Raw genomic sequence first — 22137 nt, 5'->3', positions numbered from 1 at the left:
GTCGACTCCGCACCGCCTCTCATTATCCACGCCGTTGCCGGTATCACAACACGTGGGTAGAACGACCTGTCAGGTTTCGTGAAAGTGGTGAGTTAACTGAAGTAGGTACAGAAATTGTTGTAACGTTGTATATATACATTATTATGTTTCATACACGTTGGGGTGGTTATATATGAGATCCGGTTCCTCTCCTTGCGATTTATTCTTAGAAACTGAAAAAAATCATGTGTGTCGCCATATAGAAGTTTGTAGGGTCATACTGACCTTTTTGAAAAGGGAGATGCATAATGGTGACTAAAATGGGTGTAGACACTGTGGTTGTGAAATGTCGGGATAAAATTGCGCCGACTCGACCTTGAAAATGTTTCTTCAAGGTTCAGTTAACACACACAACAATGTTATATACTCGTCTGATGTTATTTCCTGCTCGTGGGCAGGGCATCCGCACGGCTGAGTCACTAACTTCCACACCGGTTGGGGGATGGGAGGGGGAATTCAACCCAGTTGGGTTAACTTACACTAGGGTGCAAAGGACAACGACCTGCTTGGGAAAGTACTTGAGATCTTAAGCAATACCTGAATTTTAAATGTGACCTACATGCTTGTAACTGATACGCTGTCGGTATAAATGTTTAAGCCGAGTGGGGATCTTGCAAACGCCGTGCTTGCATATGCATGTCAAGTTGCATGTATGCGAAGTCGCTCGAGCAGGTAGCGGTGCAACAGGCGCGTGGTTGTCATGGACGTTCACGCTGCTAGTCTATAATAGGAATTAGACCGGGGGTGGAAGGGGGGGGGGGGGGGGGGGTGGTTGTTAACACGCCACTAATGTTTGCTATGCAAAGGGCGTGGTTGAGTACATATATGGTTCGTGCACAAGTAATTACTCGCGCCCGTTGGTTGAGAATTCGACAGGTGAGTCATTGATCACGGTCCATGTGTGATCCCAATGTGGAGTTTATTCGCAACAGCGACCTAGATCTGGGGTCCTAGGTACCTTATTGTATATTCACAGACACAGGTCACAGCTGCGTGCCATCGTATTCATCAGCTGGTTAGCATTCGATCCGTTCTGTTACATAATTGCATATTAATTTTGATACAATGACATTTTGAGGGACACCGGGTGTTTGGGTTTCGTTCATAACTAATTACGTCCTTTAAGGCTCATTGTGCATATCCAATAAAACAGATGGGGTTCGTAGTGATTAAAAGCTCGCGAGAACAGCTCGGTGAGTACCGTGTTACAAGAATATGAAATCAAAGGCCATTTTACTTATGTATATTAATTCATATTGATTTAATCGTATTTTATATATATTATTTTACTCAATATATGCATTTAGCTCTTACGCTTTTGTATATATGACACAGGCGAGGATATTATTCTTTGAAACTGTGTTTGGAAATGGGTCGTTGAGATGGTTGTATTTTGAAACGTTGAGATGGTCCTTTTTATTGCAAAGGTTTTCGTTGAGATGGTTGTTTTTTGCAAACAGGTCTTCGTTGAGATGGTCGTTTTATTGCAAGAAGGTTTTCGTTGAGATGGTTGTTTATTGCAGGCTGGTTTTCGTTGAGATGGTCGTTTAATTGAAGTGGGTTCGGGATTACTTTCTAAATGGTCCTACCAGCGCTAACACGATGAACACGCGCATGCACGCGCGCTCACATACGACATTACAGACAAGGCTGCACTGCATACCACCGACATTAGCAATATCAACAGGAATACGACACTCAAACACTGAATCTGATATTTGTATGTATGTATGTATGTATGTATGTATGTATGTATGTATGTATGTATGTATGTATGTATGTATGTATGTATGTATGTATGTATGTATGTATGTATGTATGTATGTATGTATGTATGTATGTCTGTCTGTCTGTCTGTCTGTCTGTCTGTCTATGTGTGTATGTGTGTTTTGTGTGTTTGTTTGTGTGTGTGTGTGTATTGCGCGCGCGTGATGCATGCATGTATGTATATTAATTTTGGCCATTTCAAGAACTAAATGGAGAGAAACTTGCCAACCCTCTAAAGAAACTATACCGAAGTCAAGCTGTTGTACAGATGACGAAGGTTATTAAATCAGGACGTCACGAATAACTGATGTCGTCAAATCGTAATCTCAAGAGAGTGGAGTGAGTAAAGTGAGTTTAGTTTTACGCCGCACTCAGCAATATTCCGGCAATATTCCAGCTATCTGTAAATAATCGAACCTTGACCAGACAATCCAGTGATCAACAGCGTGAGCATCGTTCTGCGCAATTGGGGACCGATGACATGTGTCGACCAAGCCAGCGAGCCTGACCACCCGATCCCGTTAGTCGCCTCTTACGACAAGCATTGGTTACTGATGGCTCATTCTAACCCGGACCTTCACGGGTTCGTAATCTCAAGATTGAACTGTGAAGTGATATCCCTTAAAAGGATCAACGAGCAACTGACAATCACTGAGACATCGGGAACATATTACAATCACTCAGTGATAGGCATCAGAACGATATAATATAAATTCGTTAGAAACATAATATGCGGATGGCAGATTGCCGTGTGAGTTAATCCCGCACCTAAATTATTGGCTATATCGGTTAAGTTGTTAATCAGTAGGGAGTGAGTGACTGAGTTTGGTTTTACGCCGCTTTTAGCAATATTCCAGCAACATCACGGCGGGGGACACCAGAAATGAGCTTCACGCGATGTACCCATGTGGGGATTCAACCTGGGTCTTCGGCGTGACGAGCGAACGCTTTAAACACTAGGCCCCACCGCCCCCGTTAATCAGTAGTGACTCTCTGTCAGTCGTCAGTATAGAAATATGTGGCTCACGTATGACGGCTATGTCGGTTAACTTTAAAAAAAATGCAGGAAATTATGATGACAGCCGTACGCCACTTAACCCCTGGCCTGATGTTGCAATCTGCAACCACGTATCAGGATTTAACACTATTCGTGTTATCAAATCACAACAGGAACGAATCGATTCCTTTGCCCTTTTACTTCCTACTTTATATAACGACATCCGGGTCACAACTGCGATACCACGTGACACGGTTCACTGCTAATTCATAATAATTGAATCAGAATCACACCATTGGTTATAATAGTGTATGTAACATCTGCCTCGGGTAACCGTGGGGTTATGCTTGTAATATATCAACAATCATAGTGAGTGGGTGAGGTGGTGGATGGGCTGGTGGCTGTGAGTGAGTGAGTGAGTGAGTGACTGAATTTGGGGTGAGTGAGTTTGTTCATTTTGGTGATTGAGTTGTATTGTATGAGTGAGTGAGAGCGTTTGGTTGAGTGTGTGGGTTTGTGAGCGTGAGCGAGTGAGTGAGTCGGTCGATCAGTGAGTGAGAGCGTTTGGTTGGGTGTGTGGGTTTGTGAGTGAGTGAGTGAATATTCGAGTCTGGACCAGTCACACCACTCCTACAGGTTATGAGCAACGCCCTCGTCGAGATATGATAATCAGTCCATCAAGTCCCCAAGCCTGTGCCATCCTTAAGTCCCTTGCGACCCGTGAAGATCCGGGTCAGAATTGATCTTCAGTAACCCATGCTTGTCGTAAAAGGCGACTAACGGGATCGGGTGGTCAGGCTCGCTAACTTGGTTGACACATGTCATCGGTTCCCAATTGTGCAGATCGATGCTCATGCTGTTGATCACTGGATTGTCTGGTCCAGACTCGATTATTTACAGACCGCCGCCATATAGCTGTAATATTGCTGAGTGCGGCGTAAAACTAAACTCACTCACTCACTCACTTTAAGTCTCGTGCGAATGTCTTGGTAGCTGAGAACACTATTAGAGAACACCCGGATCTGAATGTACGTGCAAAAGTATTCAATACCGCTGAATGGAGAATTTGCAAATATTTGAAACCAATGATACCCAAGAAAGTCAACAATAAACGGCCATACACGTTTGCAACATACATGACTAGACTTGTCTTTAACGCCGTTCTCAGCAATATTCCAACTCTGTGACGCGGTCTGTAAATACTCAAGTCTGGGCCAGACAATCTAGTGATTGACATCGTGTGCATCGACGCCGAAGACCCGGGTTCGAATCCCCACATGGGCACAATGTGTGAAGCCCATTTCTGGTGTCCCCCGCCGTGATGTTGCTGGAATATTGCTAAAAGCGGCGTAAAACCAAACTCAGTCAGTCAGTCGTGCATCGATCTACACAATTAGAATACGATGACATGTGCCATGTGGCTGACCATCAGATCCCGTTAGTCGCCTCTTACGAGAAGCATGAGATAAAATAAGGTCTAGCTCGTATCGTCAAGATTTACTGAGTGTTTTGAAATTTGTTTTGGGATGCAATTTAACTGTAAATAGGGGAGTGGCCCTGTCTTCTAGGGCTCCAAGGTTCATTGTTTCCTTCTGGCATAGCAGAAACCCACGATCCTGGAATCGCGGTCCACCCTGTTTATGTTTCAAGGTTGAGTAGCATCCCGTGTTCGTGGTTCGTGTAAAACATCTGAGACAAGCATGCAGCAATAAGGGTTTTTCACGGCATCAAACTCTACTGCCGTGATATTGATGGAATGCTGCTAAAAGCGGCGTAAAACCCAACTCACTCACTCACTCACCAAGCTGACACACGGTGTCACACTGTAACATAACTGGAAAACTGCCAAAAAGTGTCTCACCCCATTCGCTCACTCAGGGTAGATTTGATACCTTTTGTTCTAATTCTAAACTTCACATGATATGATATTAACGGTTATTTTGACATTGTACTTATGTAACAGCTTCTTTGCAATATCTCCCGAATGACACCAGTGCATGGTCCGTGTCTAGACTGTATCTCTTTCTCTTTATGACCTTTGACATGGCTGAACTTGACCTACTTCCGATAAAGGTTGTTCGCGGGGCAAAGATCAATCTCGGTCTGCAGATATGACGAAACGCAAGTAACAAGTGAGTGAGTTATTATTGGCTAAGCCGGTTAAGTTGATAATCAGTCGTGAGTGAGTGAGTTTAGTTTTACGCCGCTTTTAGCAATATTCCAGCAGTATCACGGCGGGTGACACCAGAAATGGGCTTCACATTTTGTACCCATGTGGGGAATCGAACCTGGGTATTCTGCTTGACGATCGAACGCTTTAACCACTAGGCTACCCCACCGCCCGCAGGTAACACGAACAAGTTATTAGGAACTTGTGATATTATATATGTGTACATAGCAGTACAGTGTTTGCCGGTCCAGTTTCATTACATGTCAATAGACACTTGCTAATAGATGTGGGGACCGCCTCCGTGGTGTAGTGGTTAGAGCGTCCGCCCGGAGAGCGGAAGGTCGCGGGTTCGATCCCCGACCGCGTCATACCAAAAGACGTTAAAATATGGTACTTGTTGGTCCCTGCCTGGCGCTCGGCATTAATGGGTACAACAAGGACTGGTCGGCTTGGAGTCAGTATAATGTGTCTGAGTGGGGTATTCATGCTTCACTGCGGCATGGTATCTCAGTGGGCTAGTACAAGCAGCCGCACATACACATACACACGCATGCACGTTGTCATATGAGCGAAATATTCTCAAGTACGACGTTAAACCCATTTTCATCTCACCTCATCTAATAGATGTGGGATCTTTCATATTGTGATATTCGGGATATTTAAGATAGCCTTACATATGGATATGAAATACACCTGAAACGCATAATTACATAATAAATGACAAAGGTCCATATTTATAAATATCATCGTTTTTCCACAATAGGCAACTAACATACCATCCTTAAATGATACTATAAATAGGCGAGTATTAATACTATAATATATACAGTGGTTAATATTCTGCATAATACAATCTTATGTAATAAAATTGATATAACTGATTGACTTAAATGCGAAATATAAGTACAGTGTACTTAAACATATTGTTCAAAGACGCTATGCAGAAAGAGCGGCGGTGGGGTAGCCTAGTGGTTAAAGCGTTCGCTCGTCACGCCGCAGACCCGGGTTCGATTCCCCACATGGGTAAAATGTGTGAAGCCCATTTCTGGTGTCCTCTGCCGTGAATATTGCTGGAATATTGTTAAAGCTCAGTCACTCAAATTGGTCACTCGTAATTTTCATCCCGGGATAGATGGCCACATGTCTGATCAATGCTGCTACATTATCGCTGTGAGCTGTTTCATCACCACTGTAAGGACTGACTAACATTAGCGCAATGCTCATTTCTAAATTTCTAAGCCCTTAGCTCATTGGTACAGGTAATATTAATTCTTTTTGAATCAGTATGCGCATATATCCATTGATTTCAGATTCATAAAAGACTAGTTCAAAACATAACATCACCGTCCAGGACGTCGTTTGTAACAGCTGTTCATATATGTAAATCAAATCAATCAACAGCGATGATGGATATACTAGACATGTTTGCAAATACGACAGTTGCAGCAATGTTTGATTAATAACCTCCCTCCTATATCCGTGACACTCCCGCTGAATCACGACCCGCCTTGACCAGCGCAGGTAAATATTGCTGTCCGTTGTTGGTTAGCTGTTGGCATGACTGCGTCCTGTCAACGTTGCGGTACGAGACTGTAGACGTTGTTGTCATTGTAGTCGGGATGTATTGAGGGACGTAGTTTTGACGTCGGGGACGTGGACTGTGTCGATGCTGTTAAGCGGTGAGAAGGTGTTAGCCTAATAACTGAGGTAGTATTTTATATTACAAATGCTTGTAACATTTGTCAGTGATGCTTTTGCACCATGCTCTGTTTATTCACAATCAATAATGTAAGTGGATCGCATCCTGAGGCATTGTCCTTTATTGTTCTGCATATGTTTACTGGTGGCCAGTCTAGACATGACTGATGCTACACTGTAAGACATGTGGTTAGAATCTATAGATACGCTACGCTTGTTTAGATCTAAACACGTGGGCCATGGTGGGCGAGCTGTCCAAGGCGTCAGGCTTGTGATCGAGCGAGCTTGAGGATCGAGCCAGCTTGTGACTGGGTGTGAAAACCTTGCAGTCAACTTTGTGTGCATACTCTTTCAGTGTTATCACAGCCTCTAGTGTACAGTACACAACCCTGTGCACTTAAAAGAACTCGCGAAGCCGTTGGTATATGACCAGATGGTGACCACATGAATACGTGCAAACACCTAGTTGCGGGTACAGCAACGTGCAGTACACTTGGACAAAGTACTGTGACAATGTGTCACAGTCCACGCTGCTGGGAAACCCGCAATAACTTGGTGCGCCTAGTGGTTGCAAGAGTTGTACATCCCCAGGGAGTTGAGACTGATAACACGATGTGTCGTTGAGATTGACATCCAATGATCAAGGGAAAAACAACACAAAACAACAAAACCCAGCGCCTTGAGCATGTACTAGTTGCGTGGATATGTGCGCTACATAAATATCCTGTAATAATAAAGATTTGGAATGTGTTTAAATCCTAAATACGCATTTGGTCTGTTAACATGGCATGATGTATCGAAAAAGTGGTATTCAAACCATTCATTGATAATTAGGCATTAAGTCAAATATAGATACAATGTATAACATAAATATGATGAAATTAGATGTGCAAAGCAGATTCAAAGGCCCTTGCACAAAAAATAGTCTACCAGGGCGAAACTACACTTATCAATATTAACATTATGCAGAAATATACCAAATGAGGATTATGGTGACTAGACCAATTGACGATTCTGATATTTAGACAATAGATTAAAAATGACTGATTATATTGGAAAACATTTACTTATCGCTAGCCTAGGTATGGTTAACTCAGGAAAGATTCTTATTTGAAGTTGGTTCAGCCGTAGTTCCATACGTCCCGAAAATCGCTGTGCAGAGTTTCGTCCCTTGGGCACACCTGGAACCTATGATTGTCGGTACGACATCCGGGGCTTTACTCCAACAATAAGTTGACACAGTATTATGTAACTGCCATGCTGTTCAAAGCGGCTGTAAACTTCACTCTCTCACTCACGCCCATTTTCTATTTTCAGCATAAAAGAAACATCATGAATAATTCTACGAAGTTTTTCGATGTTGCGTATCAAGAACTTGCCTTCTTCCCAGAGGCCGGTGAGTACTTAGAAGAAACCACTTTTATTTGAAAGTCACTTTTACTAAGGACTCGTTTATATACATGTACTTTTATTCAGTCATGTACGGAAACGCTACCTTTTCTTAGTATTTACCGTCTCTTACACGCCAAGGAGGTGTTCTAAGTCCCTCGTTTTGACTTTTAATGGGTAAATTGTCAAATGAAATTATCCTTAATGGTAAACAAAGTGTGCTATAATTTCCCTATATGAATTATATGTTGTATTGTTTGTTGGCGAATCTTACTCTTGTTGAAATTTGCAGTCTCAGGCAATTGTCCTTGAATTATCTAAAACTGGAATTTAACTGTTAACCTCGTAAGTACCAATATTGTATTTAGACGAGATTATTAGTGTCGTTAACATTAGAAACAATGCAAACAAGATAAGAGACGATTCCTGTAACAGTTTATGAAAAAGTAACTTGTGCCGTAGACACACCAAAATTGGGTCAGCTATTGGCACGCCAGCCTATTTTGATCAGATTTAGGTTACTTACCACTCAACTTTTAATGACTCGATATGGCACATAAACTTGACATCATCTCTGCAAATTGCCAAGGCTTGAATAATGAAAAAAAGAGGATTGATGTGTTCGAAAGCGAAACAAAGGATATTATTAACCATGCAAAGACCTATTTTGAAACTTTATATACCAGTAAACATGTCAAAGATGTCGATCTAGAATTCTTATTCAAAGATAGTGAAATACCTAGATTATCTGACACAACGCCCATTCTCTTGAAGGCGAAATACAATACGATGAAGTGCTTTCAGCATTGAAAAATATGAAAAAAGCCATCCATCTGGTTTTACAGCTGAATTCTATAAACTGTTTTGGAAAGACATCAATAAATACCTGATCAATTCATTAAATGAAGCATATGGGAAGGGTGAGCTATCTTTAAGTCAAAAACAAGGGCTCATAACATGTATCCCCAAATGAGAGAAATCTAAGGAACATCTGAAAAATTTCAGACCCATTTCACTATTAAACATATCATATAAACTAGCCTCAGCCGTGATATCAGCACGTATTAAAAACATACTTCGTAATATAATAAGTGAAGACCAAAAGGGATTTATGAAAGGCAGACTGGTTAACGACATTATGGATTACACAGAATATACGAATAAATCAGGACTTTTGATACTTATAGACTTCGAAAAAACTTCGATTCGGTGGAATGGTCCTTTATCGAGAAAATTCTTGACTTCTTTAATTTCGGACCATCTATCAAAATTTGGCTAAAAACCGCATTCTAGCATAAACTCTAGTGTTCTTGTAAACGGGTTTCCATCAGAATTCTTTCAAATTACACGGGGTTGTAGACAAGGTGATCCCCTCTCGCCGTATATATTCCTCATAGTAGCAGAAATCCTGGCCCACATGTTACGACAAAACAAAAAGATAAAAGGAATAATGATGATTGATTTAGAATACCTACTAACTCAATTTGCCGATGATACACCTATAATTTTAGACGGGTCTGAGTGCTCATTTAGGGAAACATTACAAGTACTTGAAACATACGCACCCTTCTCTTGACTTAAAATAAATATTGACAAAACTAAAGTTATTTGGATAGGTTTGAAACAATATTCAAGTTTGCAATACTGCAGAGAATACAACCCTGACAGGACTCAAAAGCCATTTGTACTCTAAGGCATTCTATTTCAACATATTAAAGCAGAAATGGTGGAAAAGAATTGTAAAGATAAACTTAAAAATATTGACAAAGTAATGAAAATGTGGACTCTGAGAGACCTTATACCTTTAGGAAGAATAACTATTCTAAAGAGCTTGATTTTACCAACACTTAATCATCTTTTCACCTCGCTAGCAAACCCTAAATTAGAAACGATAGTGAACCTTCAAAAGAAATGTTTCTCCTTTATTTGGAAAGGTAAACCTGATAGAATAAAACGATGTCTGATAACAAAAACATACCAAGAAGGTGGTCTAAAAGTACCAGCTATACTTGAAACAATTAAGTCCCAGAAAATATCATGGATCAGAAGATTATTCGTACATGACTCAAAATTAAATAATCTTTTATATACTTCACAACCAGTGAGCAAACTAAACCCCATAGAAATGGGACCATTGTATCTGAAGATACATTATATTCAAAAACTCATAAGCCCATTCTGGAAAGACGTGTTTGAAGCCTGGTAATGACCATAGCAGCAGACAGTACATATGGGCAAATGATAAGATAAAAATAGGGAGAAAACCAGTAGTATATGCCCACTACCTACAGTCAAATGTAAAATTTATAAATGATTTCTTAAAAGATGACAATACATTCTTTCTTATAAAGAATTCGTAGAACTGTATGGGGTTAAAACAAATTTCTTTGAATATACAGGATTATTATCTTCATTGAAAACATATTCAAAACAGAGTTCGTTCAAAATTAATATTCAGAAAGATTTACCTTTTATTCCTCCTAATTTGGAAATACTACTCAAAGCTAAGAAAGGATGTAGAATATTTTACAACAGGCCTCTTCACAAGGAAGCTATAAACCAAAGACTGCTTTATCAAAGTAAGTGGGAAAAGGAATTGAACATAAATATCACTCTTAATCTATGGAAGACACATAATTTTATACCATTTCGAGCATCATATAGTGCTAGGCACAGATGGCTTCAATACCGTATTCTCCATAGGATCCTTACAACCAATAAAGATTTATATAAATACAAACTAATAGAATCACCACTATGTACATTTTGCGATGTTGAAATAGAATCTATCATTCATTTATTATATGAATGCAAACATGTCAAAAAGCTGTGGCAAGATCTACTAGAATGGATTGAAAATGAAACAGACACCCATTTGAAATTAAACGCAGAAACCATTATTCTCGGATTCAAAGAGAGAAGAAATGATGTGCTGAATTTTATTTTCATATCAACTAAAGAGTACATATATTCTAGAAAGTTAGCAAACATTGTACCTTCTCTCGCTGGCTGAAACCAAAATTCAATTACAATTACCACTTACACAAATTTAATGCATACTCTCACTGCAAATACGACACTTTTGTTACATTTTGGTCGTCTTGCCACAATCTATTTACATAGATAATGACTTTGAAATTTGACTCCTATATAAAGCAACAAAATGCTGACTTGCATGATATGCTGTACCCAGATCAAAAAGAAATAAAGTGATAAAAAACCAAAAACTTGTGCCGTAGTGTTTGGGTTGAATTGAATTAATGCTTAGGCTGGGATACGAAACAAATTTGCTTCCACATGACCCTTGCCATTTTTTAAATGTTATAAATTTGTGCCGAAAAGCAAAAACAAATTAATTGATTTTCAAAGATAAGATGTCTAGGATACCCAACACATGTGTGTTTTATGCGAATATTGTTTATTAATTGTTTTCAGTTTTGAATTCAATTTTTAGAAATTAAAACTACGAAGATGTGTTCTGACTAAGCGCTATTACAGTGTCATTTTAATATGATATATCTTACTTAAGCCATTTTTGATTGAAAATCAAACGTGTGATAAAAAAGCTGAGAGGTGGAGTTTCTTTTGCTCCTCAGTATATACATTTTCTGAAGAAGCCCGTGACTGTTGTAGATCCCCGCACGGACGAGTGGCTCCTGATGGACAGTCCTGGCACCGTGCTGGCCATCTGTGGAATGTACTTTCTGGTTGCCTGGAAGGGACCACGGTGGATGGAACATCGGAAATCCTTTGAATTCCCGCGACTTCTCTTCTGGTACAACGTCTTCCTCATCTTTCTGTCATTCTTCATCAGCTATGAGGTGAGTGATGTCAAAGGGACTCTTTTATCAACTATACGAACGAGTTCATCCAGTGCTAGGTGAACCTCGTAAAGGTCTATGTAATTTATGAGGCGTGTTGCAATTATCCCAATTACCGGTAAATATCTTGTCATTGAAAAGACCCTTCTTTATCCGTCACGAGATAGATATCAAAACGTCTCGCTTTTATTACAAATGGACTGAGCACTATTCAGCCTCATATATATCTATATCTATATATATCTATATATATCTATCTTTATATCTATATATATATATATCTATCTCTTTCTCTCTCTATATATAGATGCAACTAGAAAGTCATATATATATATATATATATATATATATATATATATGAGCCTGTATGTACGTATGTACGTACGTATGTATGTATGTATGTATGTATGTATGTATGTATGTATGTACCTAACCTTGTTCCAAGGCTGTACTTTATATTTAGCCGATGGATGTATAGTAATTATATCCTTCGGAGAGGCAATTCTAGATAACCGGACATTACTAAGAACCCCAGTCTGTTATTTAGTATTTTTCGAAATTATCTTTTAAACTATTAATTTTTACCTTAGACACTTGCGCAAGTCTATTATCTACCACGAGACTAGAGTTACATAGCATCGTATTGACCAACCTTGGGCTGTGTGTCATAGTTGCTGGTATTGATCAAGCACGAGCTGCGCCATACATTCTCTTTGTCATCAACCAAGAACTGTGTCATGTATACTCTTTATGGGTCAGAAGCTGTGTCGCCTCCTCTCATTTATCACCAGCACACTGTGTCCTAATGCTCCAGTTTATCAACCTAGTAGTTAATAACCACGGGTTGTGTCATACATTCATGTGTTTGTCATCAACAAAGTGTGTCTTACATCCAGTTATTTAGCTACCTCGAACTGCGTCATACATCCTCTTATGTACCAAGAAAGAGTTGTGTCATGCATTGTCATATACATTAACCACGTGCTCTGTCTGATATTCTCTCAGTTATCAACCACGAGCTGTGTCAAACATTCTCTCAGTTATCAACCGCGAGCTGTGTCAAACATTCTCTCAGTTATCAACCACGAGCTGTACATGTTTCAAACATTCTCTCAGTTATCAACCACGAACTGTGTCAAACATTCTCTCAGTTATCAACCACGATATGTGTCAAACATTCTCTCCGTTATCAACAACGTGCTGTGTCAAACATTCTCTCAGTTATCAACCACGAACAGTGTCAAACATTCTCTCAGTTATCAACCACGAGCTGTGTCAAACATTCTGTCCGTTATCATCAACGTGCTGTGTCAAACATTCTCTCAGTTATCAACCACGAGCTGTGTCAAACATTCTCTCAGTTATCAACCACGAGCTGTGTCAAACATTCTCTCAGTTATCAACCGTGAGCTGTGTCAAACATTCTCTCAGTTATCAACCACGGGCTGTGTCAAACATTCTCTCAGTTATCAACCACGATGTGTGTCATACAGACAGTTATTATGAGTTACTGTGATCGTGTTGTGCACCGTCTCCTAGCTCATGGTAGAATGGAAGAAGGGTACGTAACAGCCGTATAGCTATTACTGGGTAGGTGAATCATAGTATTTCGTTGAATATGATTGTGGGTTACCTGTATCGAACATTCTTTACTGTTCTGTTTTTATCCAGTTCTTCGTTGTCGCCTATCAAGACAATTACACACTGTGGAACTGTCAGCCTGTTGTAACGGGAAATTCACCGTTAGCCATGAGGGTAAGTACATAACTAACTTCTGTTTGTTTGTTGTTTTACGCCGCACTCAGCATTATTCCAGCTATATGGCGGCGGTCTGTAAATGATTGAGTTTGGACCAGGCAATCCAGTGATCAACAGCATGAAGGATCAACGTAACAGGGATACCATGACATGTACCAACCAACAGCAAGCCTGACCACACGGTCCCGTTAGTCGTCTCTTACGAGAATCATGGGTTACTGAAGATCAATTCTATATCGGAATATACATAACCCACCCATCTACCCACTCAATATATACACCCACATTCTTTTGTCCTTTCAGATGACCAGTACAGCCTGGTGGTACTTCTTCTCCAAGATCATTGAGCTACTGGACAGTGTGAGTATAGCAAGTCGGGGAAGGGGGTGACAGATAAACACCCATCCTCGTATTATTGGTTTCCGGACGCTTATAAAACGTTCATTGTTTTCTAGCTGAGGCTGCCCATATTTCTTTAGTATTTCATATCTCCCACCCGCCCTGAATTATCATTCGCATGTGAAATAATGAAAAGTTTCCTTTTCTCAGTCAGATAAAGGAGTGTGTAAATGAGATGAAATATTTCGAAAAACCAGATGAAGGACTTTATAAAATATAATGAAGTATCTTGTAAAATCAGATGAAGTGATGTGAAAATCAGATGAAGTAATGTATAAAATCAGATGAAGTAATGTATAAAATCAGATGAAGTAATGTATAAAATCAGATGAAGTGATGTGAAAATCAGATGTAGAAATGTGTAAAGCCAGGTGAAGGACTGTATAAAATCAGAAAAATTCTCTGTAAAATCAGATGAAGTGATGTGAAATTCAGATGAAGTAATGTGTAAAATCAGATGAAGTAATGTATAAAATCAGATGAAGTGCTGTGAAAATCAGATGAAGAAATGTGTAAAGCCAGGTGAAGGACTGTATAAAATCAGAAAAATTATCTGTAAAATCAGATGAAGTGATGTGAAATTCAGATGAAGTAATTTGTAAAATCAGATGAAGTAATGTATAAAATCAGATGAAGTGCTGTGAAAATCAGATGAAGAAATGTGTAAAGCCAGGTGAAGGACTGTATAAAATCAGAAAAATTCTCTGTAAAATCAGATGAAGTGATGTGAAATTCAGATGAAGTAATGTGTAAAATCAGATGAAGTAATGTATAAAATCAGATGAAGTGCTGTGAAAATCAGATGAAGAAATGTGTAAAGCCAGGTGAAGGACTGTATAAAATCAGAAAAATTCTCTGTAAAATCAGATGAATGCTGTGAACATCAGATGAAGAAGTGTGTAAGATCAGATAAAGGACTGTATGTATAGAGGACTGAGTGTCATCTGATGTTACAGATTATCTTCATCCTTCGGAAGAAGAACAACCAGCTGAGCTTCCTGCACGTGTACCACCACGGCACCATGCCATTCTTCTGCTGGATATCGGCAAGATATGTGCCTGGGGGAGCGAGTGAGTAGCCCTTCCCACCCCAAACAGTACCCCTCTACCCTCTCACACCATCTGTTCCACCACATCCTATCGTTGCGACTCCAATCTATGCCCATCCTGGCTCTTACACAACAGATACATACTACATACGGTCAGAACGTCGATTCCATATATCATAACAGTTATGACGCTTAAGGACGATCCTGACTTTATTCCTTTACTTGCTCTTAAGTCGATCGTTGGTTGGTTGGTTGGTTGTTTAACGCCTCACTCGGCAATATTCCAAATGCATGGTGGCAATCTGTAAATAATCGAGTCTGGACCAGACTATCCACTGATCAACATCATGAGCATTGACCTACGCAGCTTGGATACGATGACATGTGTCAACAAAGTCAGCGAGACAGACCACCCGATCCCTAACTAATTCTTACCCGGATCATCACGGGTTGTTAAGACCACCCTCTAACTTAACAAAGTATTGCAACGGGCGTAGAGGTGGAGTTAAGACGCCCATAACTCCAAATCTTATGACAGACATAGAGTTATACCAACGACAGAAAATCCTTTATATAGAGAAATAATTGTTTGTTTGAACATATTTTATTCAGTGTTGAAATGGATTGGGCACAAGTTATGTAACTTATTACCGCCCGCTCCCATCAGAAACATGAACAATAATGAACAATAATGATTGGAGGTAATGGATGGACATAATAATATTGAGACATATTATTGATTAATTGAAGCGCTTACTTCGTACAATGTATTTATGCACATGTCTAAAGATATTTTCATTGATAGTATTTGGCAGAGCAGGGTTGCCGTAAAGAATGGTATCAATGTCTAACTGAACTTTTGATAGTTCAAAGTCTTTCTTCAGATCAAAACGGCAAGTGACAAATTTTGGACATTTTAAGAAGAAATGGTTAGCATCTTCCACCGGAGCACCACAATTGCAAGCTCTACTCTCTGATAGATTAACACGAAACAGATCTGCTTGTAATGAATTACACGAATATCTTAACTTCGTGTGTAGTATATTTGTCTTTCTTTCACCAAATAGAAAATATTTTGGAACCTTGTCATTATTTCCAGATAACTTTGATTTAAACGATGATAATGAATTTGTACATTTTGTTGTAGAGGAGAGAGCATTCCATAAACTTGCAGAATCATAAATAAATGACTTTTGGAGAATTGAGGTGCGAAATTTAGGAACAGCCAAATCTGATTTGTTACGCAAGTTGTATCCGGAAATGGTTTCAGTAAAAGGTGGAAGTAAATCTATCAGGTAATCAGGAGCTTGCATGTTAACAATTTTGTAGAATGTACAGAGTTTCCTTTGTGTTCGTCTAACTTTCAATGGTTACCAACCAGTTTCACTGTATAAACTATATCTTGAAGAGAATTTAGGCAATCCGGTTACAATTCTTGCTGCTTCAAGTTGTAACATTTCAAGTTTATCACAAATATAGCTAGGGCAATTATCCCAGACCTCAGATGCATATTCTAAAATAGGCCTAATATACATTTCGTACATACTAGAAAGGATTTATCTAGGTAATACGTACTTTAGCGTCCGTAATGAGGAAACAATTTTTGAGGCCTTTTCTATTACAGCAGATACATGATGAGACCATTTTGTATTATCTGAAAAGATGACACCGAGGTGTTTATGTTGATGTACACGTTCCAAATGTTGATTATTGAAAATCAAGTCAGGAACTTGTGGACAATTTCCATTTTTAAAAAGCATGAATCTGGTCTTGTTCGGGTTCAACTTAACTAACCATTTGTCAGCCCATTCATTCAATTTTGCTAAATCATAGTAAAGAGTAGCTTCTATGGTTTCTACATCTTTTCCTCCAACACCAATTGAAGTGTCGTCGGCAAACAGTCTTGTGACATTTGTTAGAGTTTCAGGTAAATCATTGATGTACACAAGGAACAAAAAATGGACCAAGGACAGATCCTTGAGGAACTCCTGCAGTAACATTTAATTCTTTTGATAATGTACCATTGATGGAAACACTCTGTCGTCTATCAGATAAATAGTTTGTTAACCAACTAAGTAAATGCCCACGAACACCATAATTTTCTAATTTGAGCAATAGCCCTTAATGTCACAAAAAATCATACAATAAAGGTGATGAGTATCCAGAGCTGAACATATATTGTGATAGATTTCAATGAGTTGAAATAATTATATAAGCCTGTTAAGACGATAATATTTGTATGCCTTTACAAACTCTCATAAAAGTCCAGGGTGCAGTTGTACAAACGATCTTAGTGCTAAGGTGATCGTAACTCCCATACCATAACATCGACAGGCGTAGCGCTAAGGTTGATTTACACAACGACGCTCTGACGTTATAACAACGTAACTCCTTTCCGTTGACCAAGCCTTATATAAGCCGTAGCATTAAGACGATAGAATTTTCCCGTTCCGTTCAAATTCTTATAACGTCTTAGCAATAAGATCGCTGTCAGTCATTGGTTTACATAGTGCACTTATATCACTGTTATATTGTCGACTGCCAAATAAAAAGATTCAACCTCAAAACAATACACTAAATGTAATTATGTGCGTTATATTTCAGAGTTTATAGCGGGCGGTTTGAACAGCGCCATTCACGTAATGATGTACTCGTATTACGCGCTTTCCGCCATGGGGCCAGAGATACAGAAGTTCCTGTGGTGGAAGAAGTATATTACAAAGCTACAACTGGTACGTATTCTGTGAGTTTGTGAGCGAGTAAAATGTAGAATTTCCTGTAGTGGAAGAAGTATATTACAAAGCTACAACTGGTACGTATTCTGTGAGTTTGTGAGCGAGTAAAATGTAGAATTTCCTGAGGTGGAAGAAGTATATTACAAAATTACAGATTGAGTGAGTGAGTAAGTGATCTTACAACATATATTGTGATAGATTTCAATGAGTTGAAATAATTATATACTGGCACAGCCGAGTGAGTGGTTATTATTAATATACTGAAGAACATTAGAAACGCACCACACTAAAATGCACAGTCGATGCTCAGATATCATGGGTACATTTCAGTCTGACGGGGATATTTCGTATTATATGGGTGGTGCGTTTCTAATTTTGTTCAGTATATTAGTATACTGGATTGTTTATGATATAGTTAATACTGACGTTGACCTATTGTTTTCAACACTGATTTCGTCTGTATTAGTCGATATTAGTCGGATTTTGTCTTGCTTATTCAACACTGACCAAAATCTTCTTCTGTTTTACAGCTGCAGTTCTCCATAGTGATTCTCCATTCTTTGCGAGCATTATGTCTCAGGCCATGCTCGTTCCCCAAACTAGTGAACCTGTTTGTCGTATTCTACACGGGGACCTTTCTCTCCCTGTTTGCCAACTTTTACCGCATGGAGTACCTAAAGAAAAGACAGCGTATCAAGGAGCACAAACAATAACAACATGGCGGCTTGTACAGTGGCAACCGTTGATTGGACAATGACAGCGAGGCCATCTAATGGTCAATCTTCAGTCTTCTTGGGTGGTCATCTCTCAGGTGGTGTGGGACAAGCTCCTTCGGAACAGTCACGTGATGATGAGAATTTCCGGTGAATCAAATCATAGAGTCATTGACTGCATGTATTCGTTATGTATTCACATCTGATAATCTGATCAACCATATATACTACCAAAGGGTTTTAAGTTAACAGCTCCCACGGAATATGTTGTATCGAATCATGGGGAAAAGTTCGTTTCCCTTGTGAAATTGCTAGGGGTGGGTATTGCAGAGAATTTTCATATTGCGATATATTGCGATGCGGAAGCATATATTGCGATATGTATTGCAATATATTGCAAGGATTATGTTTTTAACAAAACCTACTTATAATCGAGTTAATGCTTGATTATAAAGCAAAAACACAACAAAATCACTATGATTGATTAACCTTTTATAAAAACTTTTAATCATGACAAAATAAAAATTTAAGTAACATTTGGCACTAATGAAACATGGAAAAGAACAATTCAAAAAACGGAAATATCCGAAGATTTCCGAGCGTTACGAAGTTTTCCGAATGCATGTCAAAATACCGGTTTTCGATCAGCGTATCGCAATACGTATCGTTTTCATGTCTGAACCGGTAAATACCTGTAAACCGGTTATATTGCGCAGCCCTAGTAATTGCCAGTTAGATTACGACAGGCGTTGTTTGAAATTTAATATTCTTCAGGTTAAAAGACCAGCCGTGATATTTCTGAGTATTGCAACCCATGCTTGTCGTAAGAGGCGACTAACGGGATCGGGTGGTCAGATTCAGTGACTTGGTTGACACATGTCATCGGTTCCCAATTGCGCAGATCGGTGCTCATGCTGTTGATCACGGGGTTGTCTGGTCCAAGCTCGATTATTTAAAGCCCGCTCCATATAAGTGGAATATTGCTGAATGCGGCGTAAAATTTAACTCACTCACTCACTCACTCTGAGTATTGCTAAATCTTTCTGACGAGTGTTGTCATTTTCCAAAGCACTTAAATTACAGTTGATCATTATGAAAAACAAAACAAAACAAATTCCAATATAACCAGTGATATTTTTGTGAATTAGAAAATGTATGATTCTTATCGAGCTATTATATAATTTGAAGGAATTATATAAGCACGTCAACATGAAGTGGAGATATCTTGAATCCATGCGATTCCGGAAGTGTGATTTCACTGACTTAACGCGCCTTGAATAACTGTCACATTGCTGGTGCAATAACAATAATTATTTTTTGAGTCTCAGACTATGTAATAGATGATGTATATTTTTTCTACTTTTGCATAATGACCAACAGATGTGCCATTTGGAAATGCGACCCAAGAATGGCCAATGAATTGCAGCCTCAGAACGAACTGCAACAACAATATTATATAGTGTCATTCAGTGGCATTTAGAAGTTGTACATTGATGTCCAAGATATTTTTATGGATTAAACTTCTTATTAATTTCCCTCACAAGGTTTCGAGACCATTCCAGGTCCCTTCAGTTCATTATATAGGTTTAATAGTGGAAGGAATTACAGACTTCTCCCTACAGCTCCATTTTTGCTCATAAGAGATATTTAGGTAACCGGTTAAAATTCTAAGGTAGTCCCTTGAAATTGACCGGGGCATGCATCTCCGAAGCACCTTCGCCAAAGCGCAAAGTGCACATGCGAAAGGCTCAGGGAATATATTTCACGTGCAACACGTGAATCACGCTTTATGGGACATGTTATGATAATCAAAGATGTCGTGTACGCAAGCATGACGAAATGGTAATACAGCAGTTGGGTTCTTTTGCTCTTGTCCACAGCACGCCGACCCTAGCGATAACTGATTTTACCAAGCACTCCGGCTCTAGTGATTGTTGACATTGTCAAGCCCCGGGCTCTTTTCATTGTTGACATTGTCAAGCACTCGGGCTCTTGTGATTGTTGACATTGTCAAGCTCTCGGGCTCTTAAATTGTTGACATTGTCAAGCACTCAGGCTCTTTTGATTGTTGGCATTGTCAAGCACTCGGGCTCTTGTGATTGTTGACATTGTCAATCACTCGGGCTCTTAAATTGTTGGCATTGTCAAGCACTCAGGCTCTTAAATTGTTGGCATTGTCTAGCACTCGGGCTCTTAAATTGTTGGCATTGTCAAGCACTCGGGCTCTTGTGATTGTTGACATTGTCAAGCTCTCGGGCTCTTAAATTGTTGGCATTGTCAAGCACTCGGGCTCTTTTGATTGTTGGCATTGTCAAACACTCGGGCTCTTGTGATTGTTGACATTGTCAAGCTATCGGGCTCTTAAATTGTTGGCATTGTCAAGCACTCGGGCTCTTTTGATTGTTGGCATTGTCAAGCACTCGGGCTCTTGTGATTGTTGGCATTGTCAAGCTCTCGGGCTCTTTTGATTGTTGGCATTGTCAAGCACTCGGGCTCTTGTGATTGTTGACATTGTCAAGCTCTCGGACTCTTAAATTGTTGACATTGTCAAGCACTCAGGCTCTTTTGATTGTTGGCATTGTCAAGCACTCGGGCTCTTGTGATTGTTGACATTGTCAAGCTCTCGGGCTCTTAAATTGTTGGCATTGTCAAGCACTCGGGCTCTTAAATTGTTGACATTGTCAAGCACTCGGGCTCTTTTGATTGTTGGCATTGTCAAGCAGTCGGGCTCTTGTGATTGTTGACATTTTCATAGAGGCTCAAGGCCTGAAAGTGTCGTTGCAAACAATCAAAATACACAACGTACACTAGAATGTACAGCACTGCGTGTACAGGACGAGTAAATATCCACAATCCACGAAACCGTTTCTTTGCATACTTGCGTAAACCTTCTAACCGGTTTGTGCATTGTGGTTTCGTTCACTTGTGTCAAGCATTTACGATAAAGGTTACATCTGCCATTTGTATTCCAAGTTTGGTTAGGGAACATTTTAGTGTACATAAAAGTACCTAATGTATTTGCCTGTAATGTCCAATACAACTTCAACGGTGCTTTGGGTCCACCTGCTGTAAGTTAGAGATAGTCATCGAGTAAGAACACCGAGCAAGAAGAGATACCGTAACACGTGATCTGTATACGAGACCAGTCAACTTAACAATACAAGTTGCTGTGTACAGCTGTCTGCAGTACATCACCGTAATTAAAGTATCTCTCAAAACAAACATTTAATTGAGTAAATGTTTGTAATATTTCTCGAGGGCTAGCTTTAAGCATGTTATCTTTGTGATGTATTTGACTGGCTGATGCTATCAAGTTTGCAAAGAACACAGGCGTGAATTATGTTAGAGAATGAATGTAATGAAAAACGTTTAGACAGAAAACATATCCAAACCACCTCAGGCTTTGCCCACATGGGTGTTTGATCTTTTTTATGTATGAGATTTTAATTTGCATATCATTACCATACATATCATAAAATAGTTATAGCCAGTTGTTTAAACCTCATGGGGACCCAGGCAATTATTGCTTGTCAACATAATCTGATGATTGCCACTCTTGGTCATGTGGTTGCCCGTTCGATGGAGAGGGCTGGTGCTCATAT

At 39.4% G+C, this 22137-nt stretch overlaps 1 protein-coding gene across 1 annotated transcript; it reads left to right on the top strand.

Annotated features, from left to right (window-relative positions):
• The first annotated feature begins 1212 nt into the window (after nt 1-1212).
• On the top strand, nt 1213-18758 carry LOC124253677 (elongation of very long chain fatty acids protein 4-like). The gene is made up of 8 exons (XM_046687491.1): nt 1213-1232; nt 7989-8067; nt 11694-11881; nt 13553-13636; nt 13943-13999; nt 14995-15109; nt 17692-17819; nt 18353-18758. The coding sequence occupies exons 2-8, from the start codon at nt 8004-8006 to the stop codon at nt 18533-18535; spliced, it is 819 nt and encodes a 272-aa protein (XP_046543447.1). The 5' UTR covers nt 1213-1232; nt 7989-8003; the 3' UTR covers nt 18536-18758.
• The last annotated feature ends 3379 nt before the right edge of the window (nt 18759-22137 follow it).

The sequence above is a fragment of the Haliotis rubra genome, unplaced genomic scaffold, assembly GCF_003918875.1.
Source record: "Haliotis rubra isolate DU_JTF1 unplaced genomic scaffold, ASM391887v1 Scf55, whole genome shotgun sequence".
Lineage (NCBI taxonomy): Eukaryota > Metazoa > Mollusca > Gastropoda > Lepetellida > Haliotidae > Haliotis > Haliotis rubra.
This window is presented reverse-complemented; position numbering and strand designations above follow the sequence as displayed.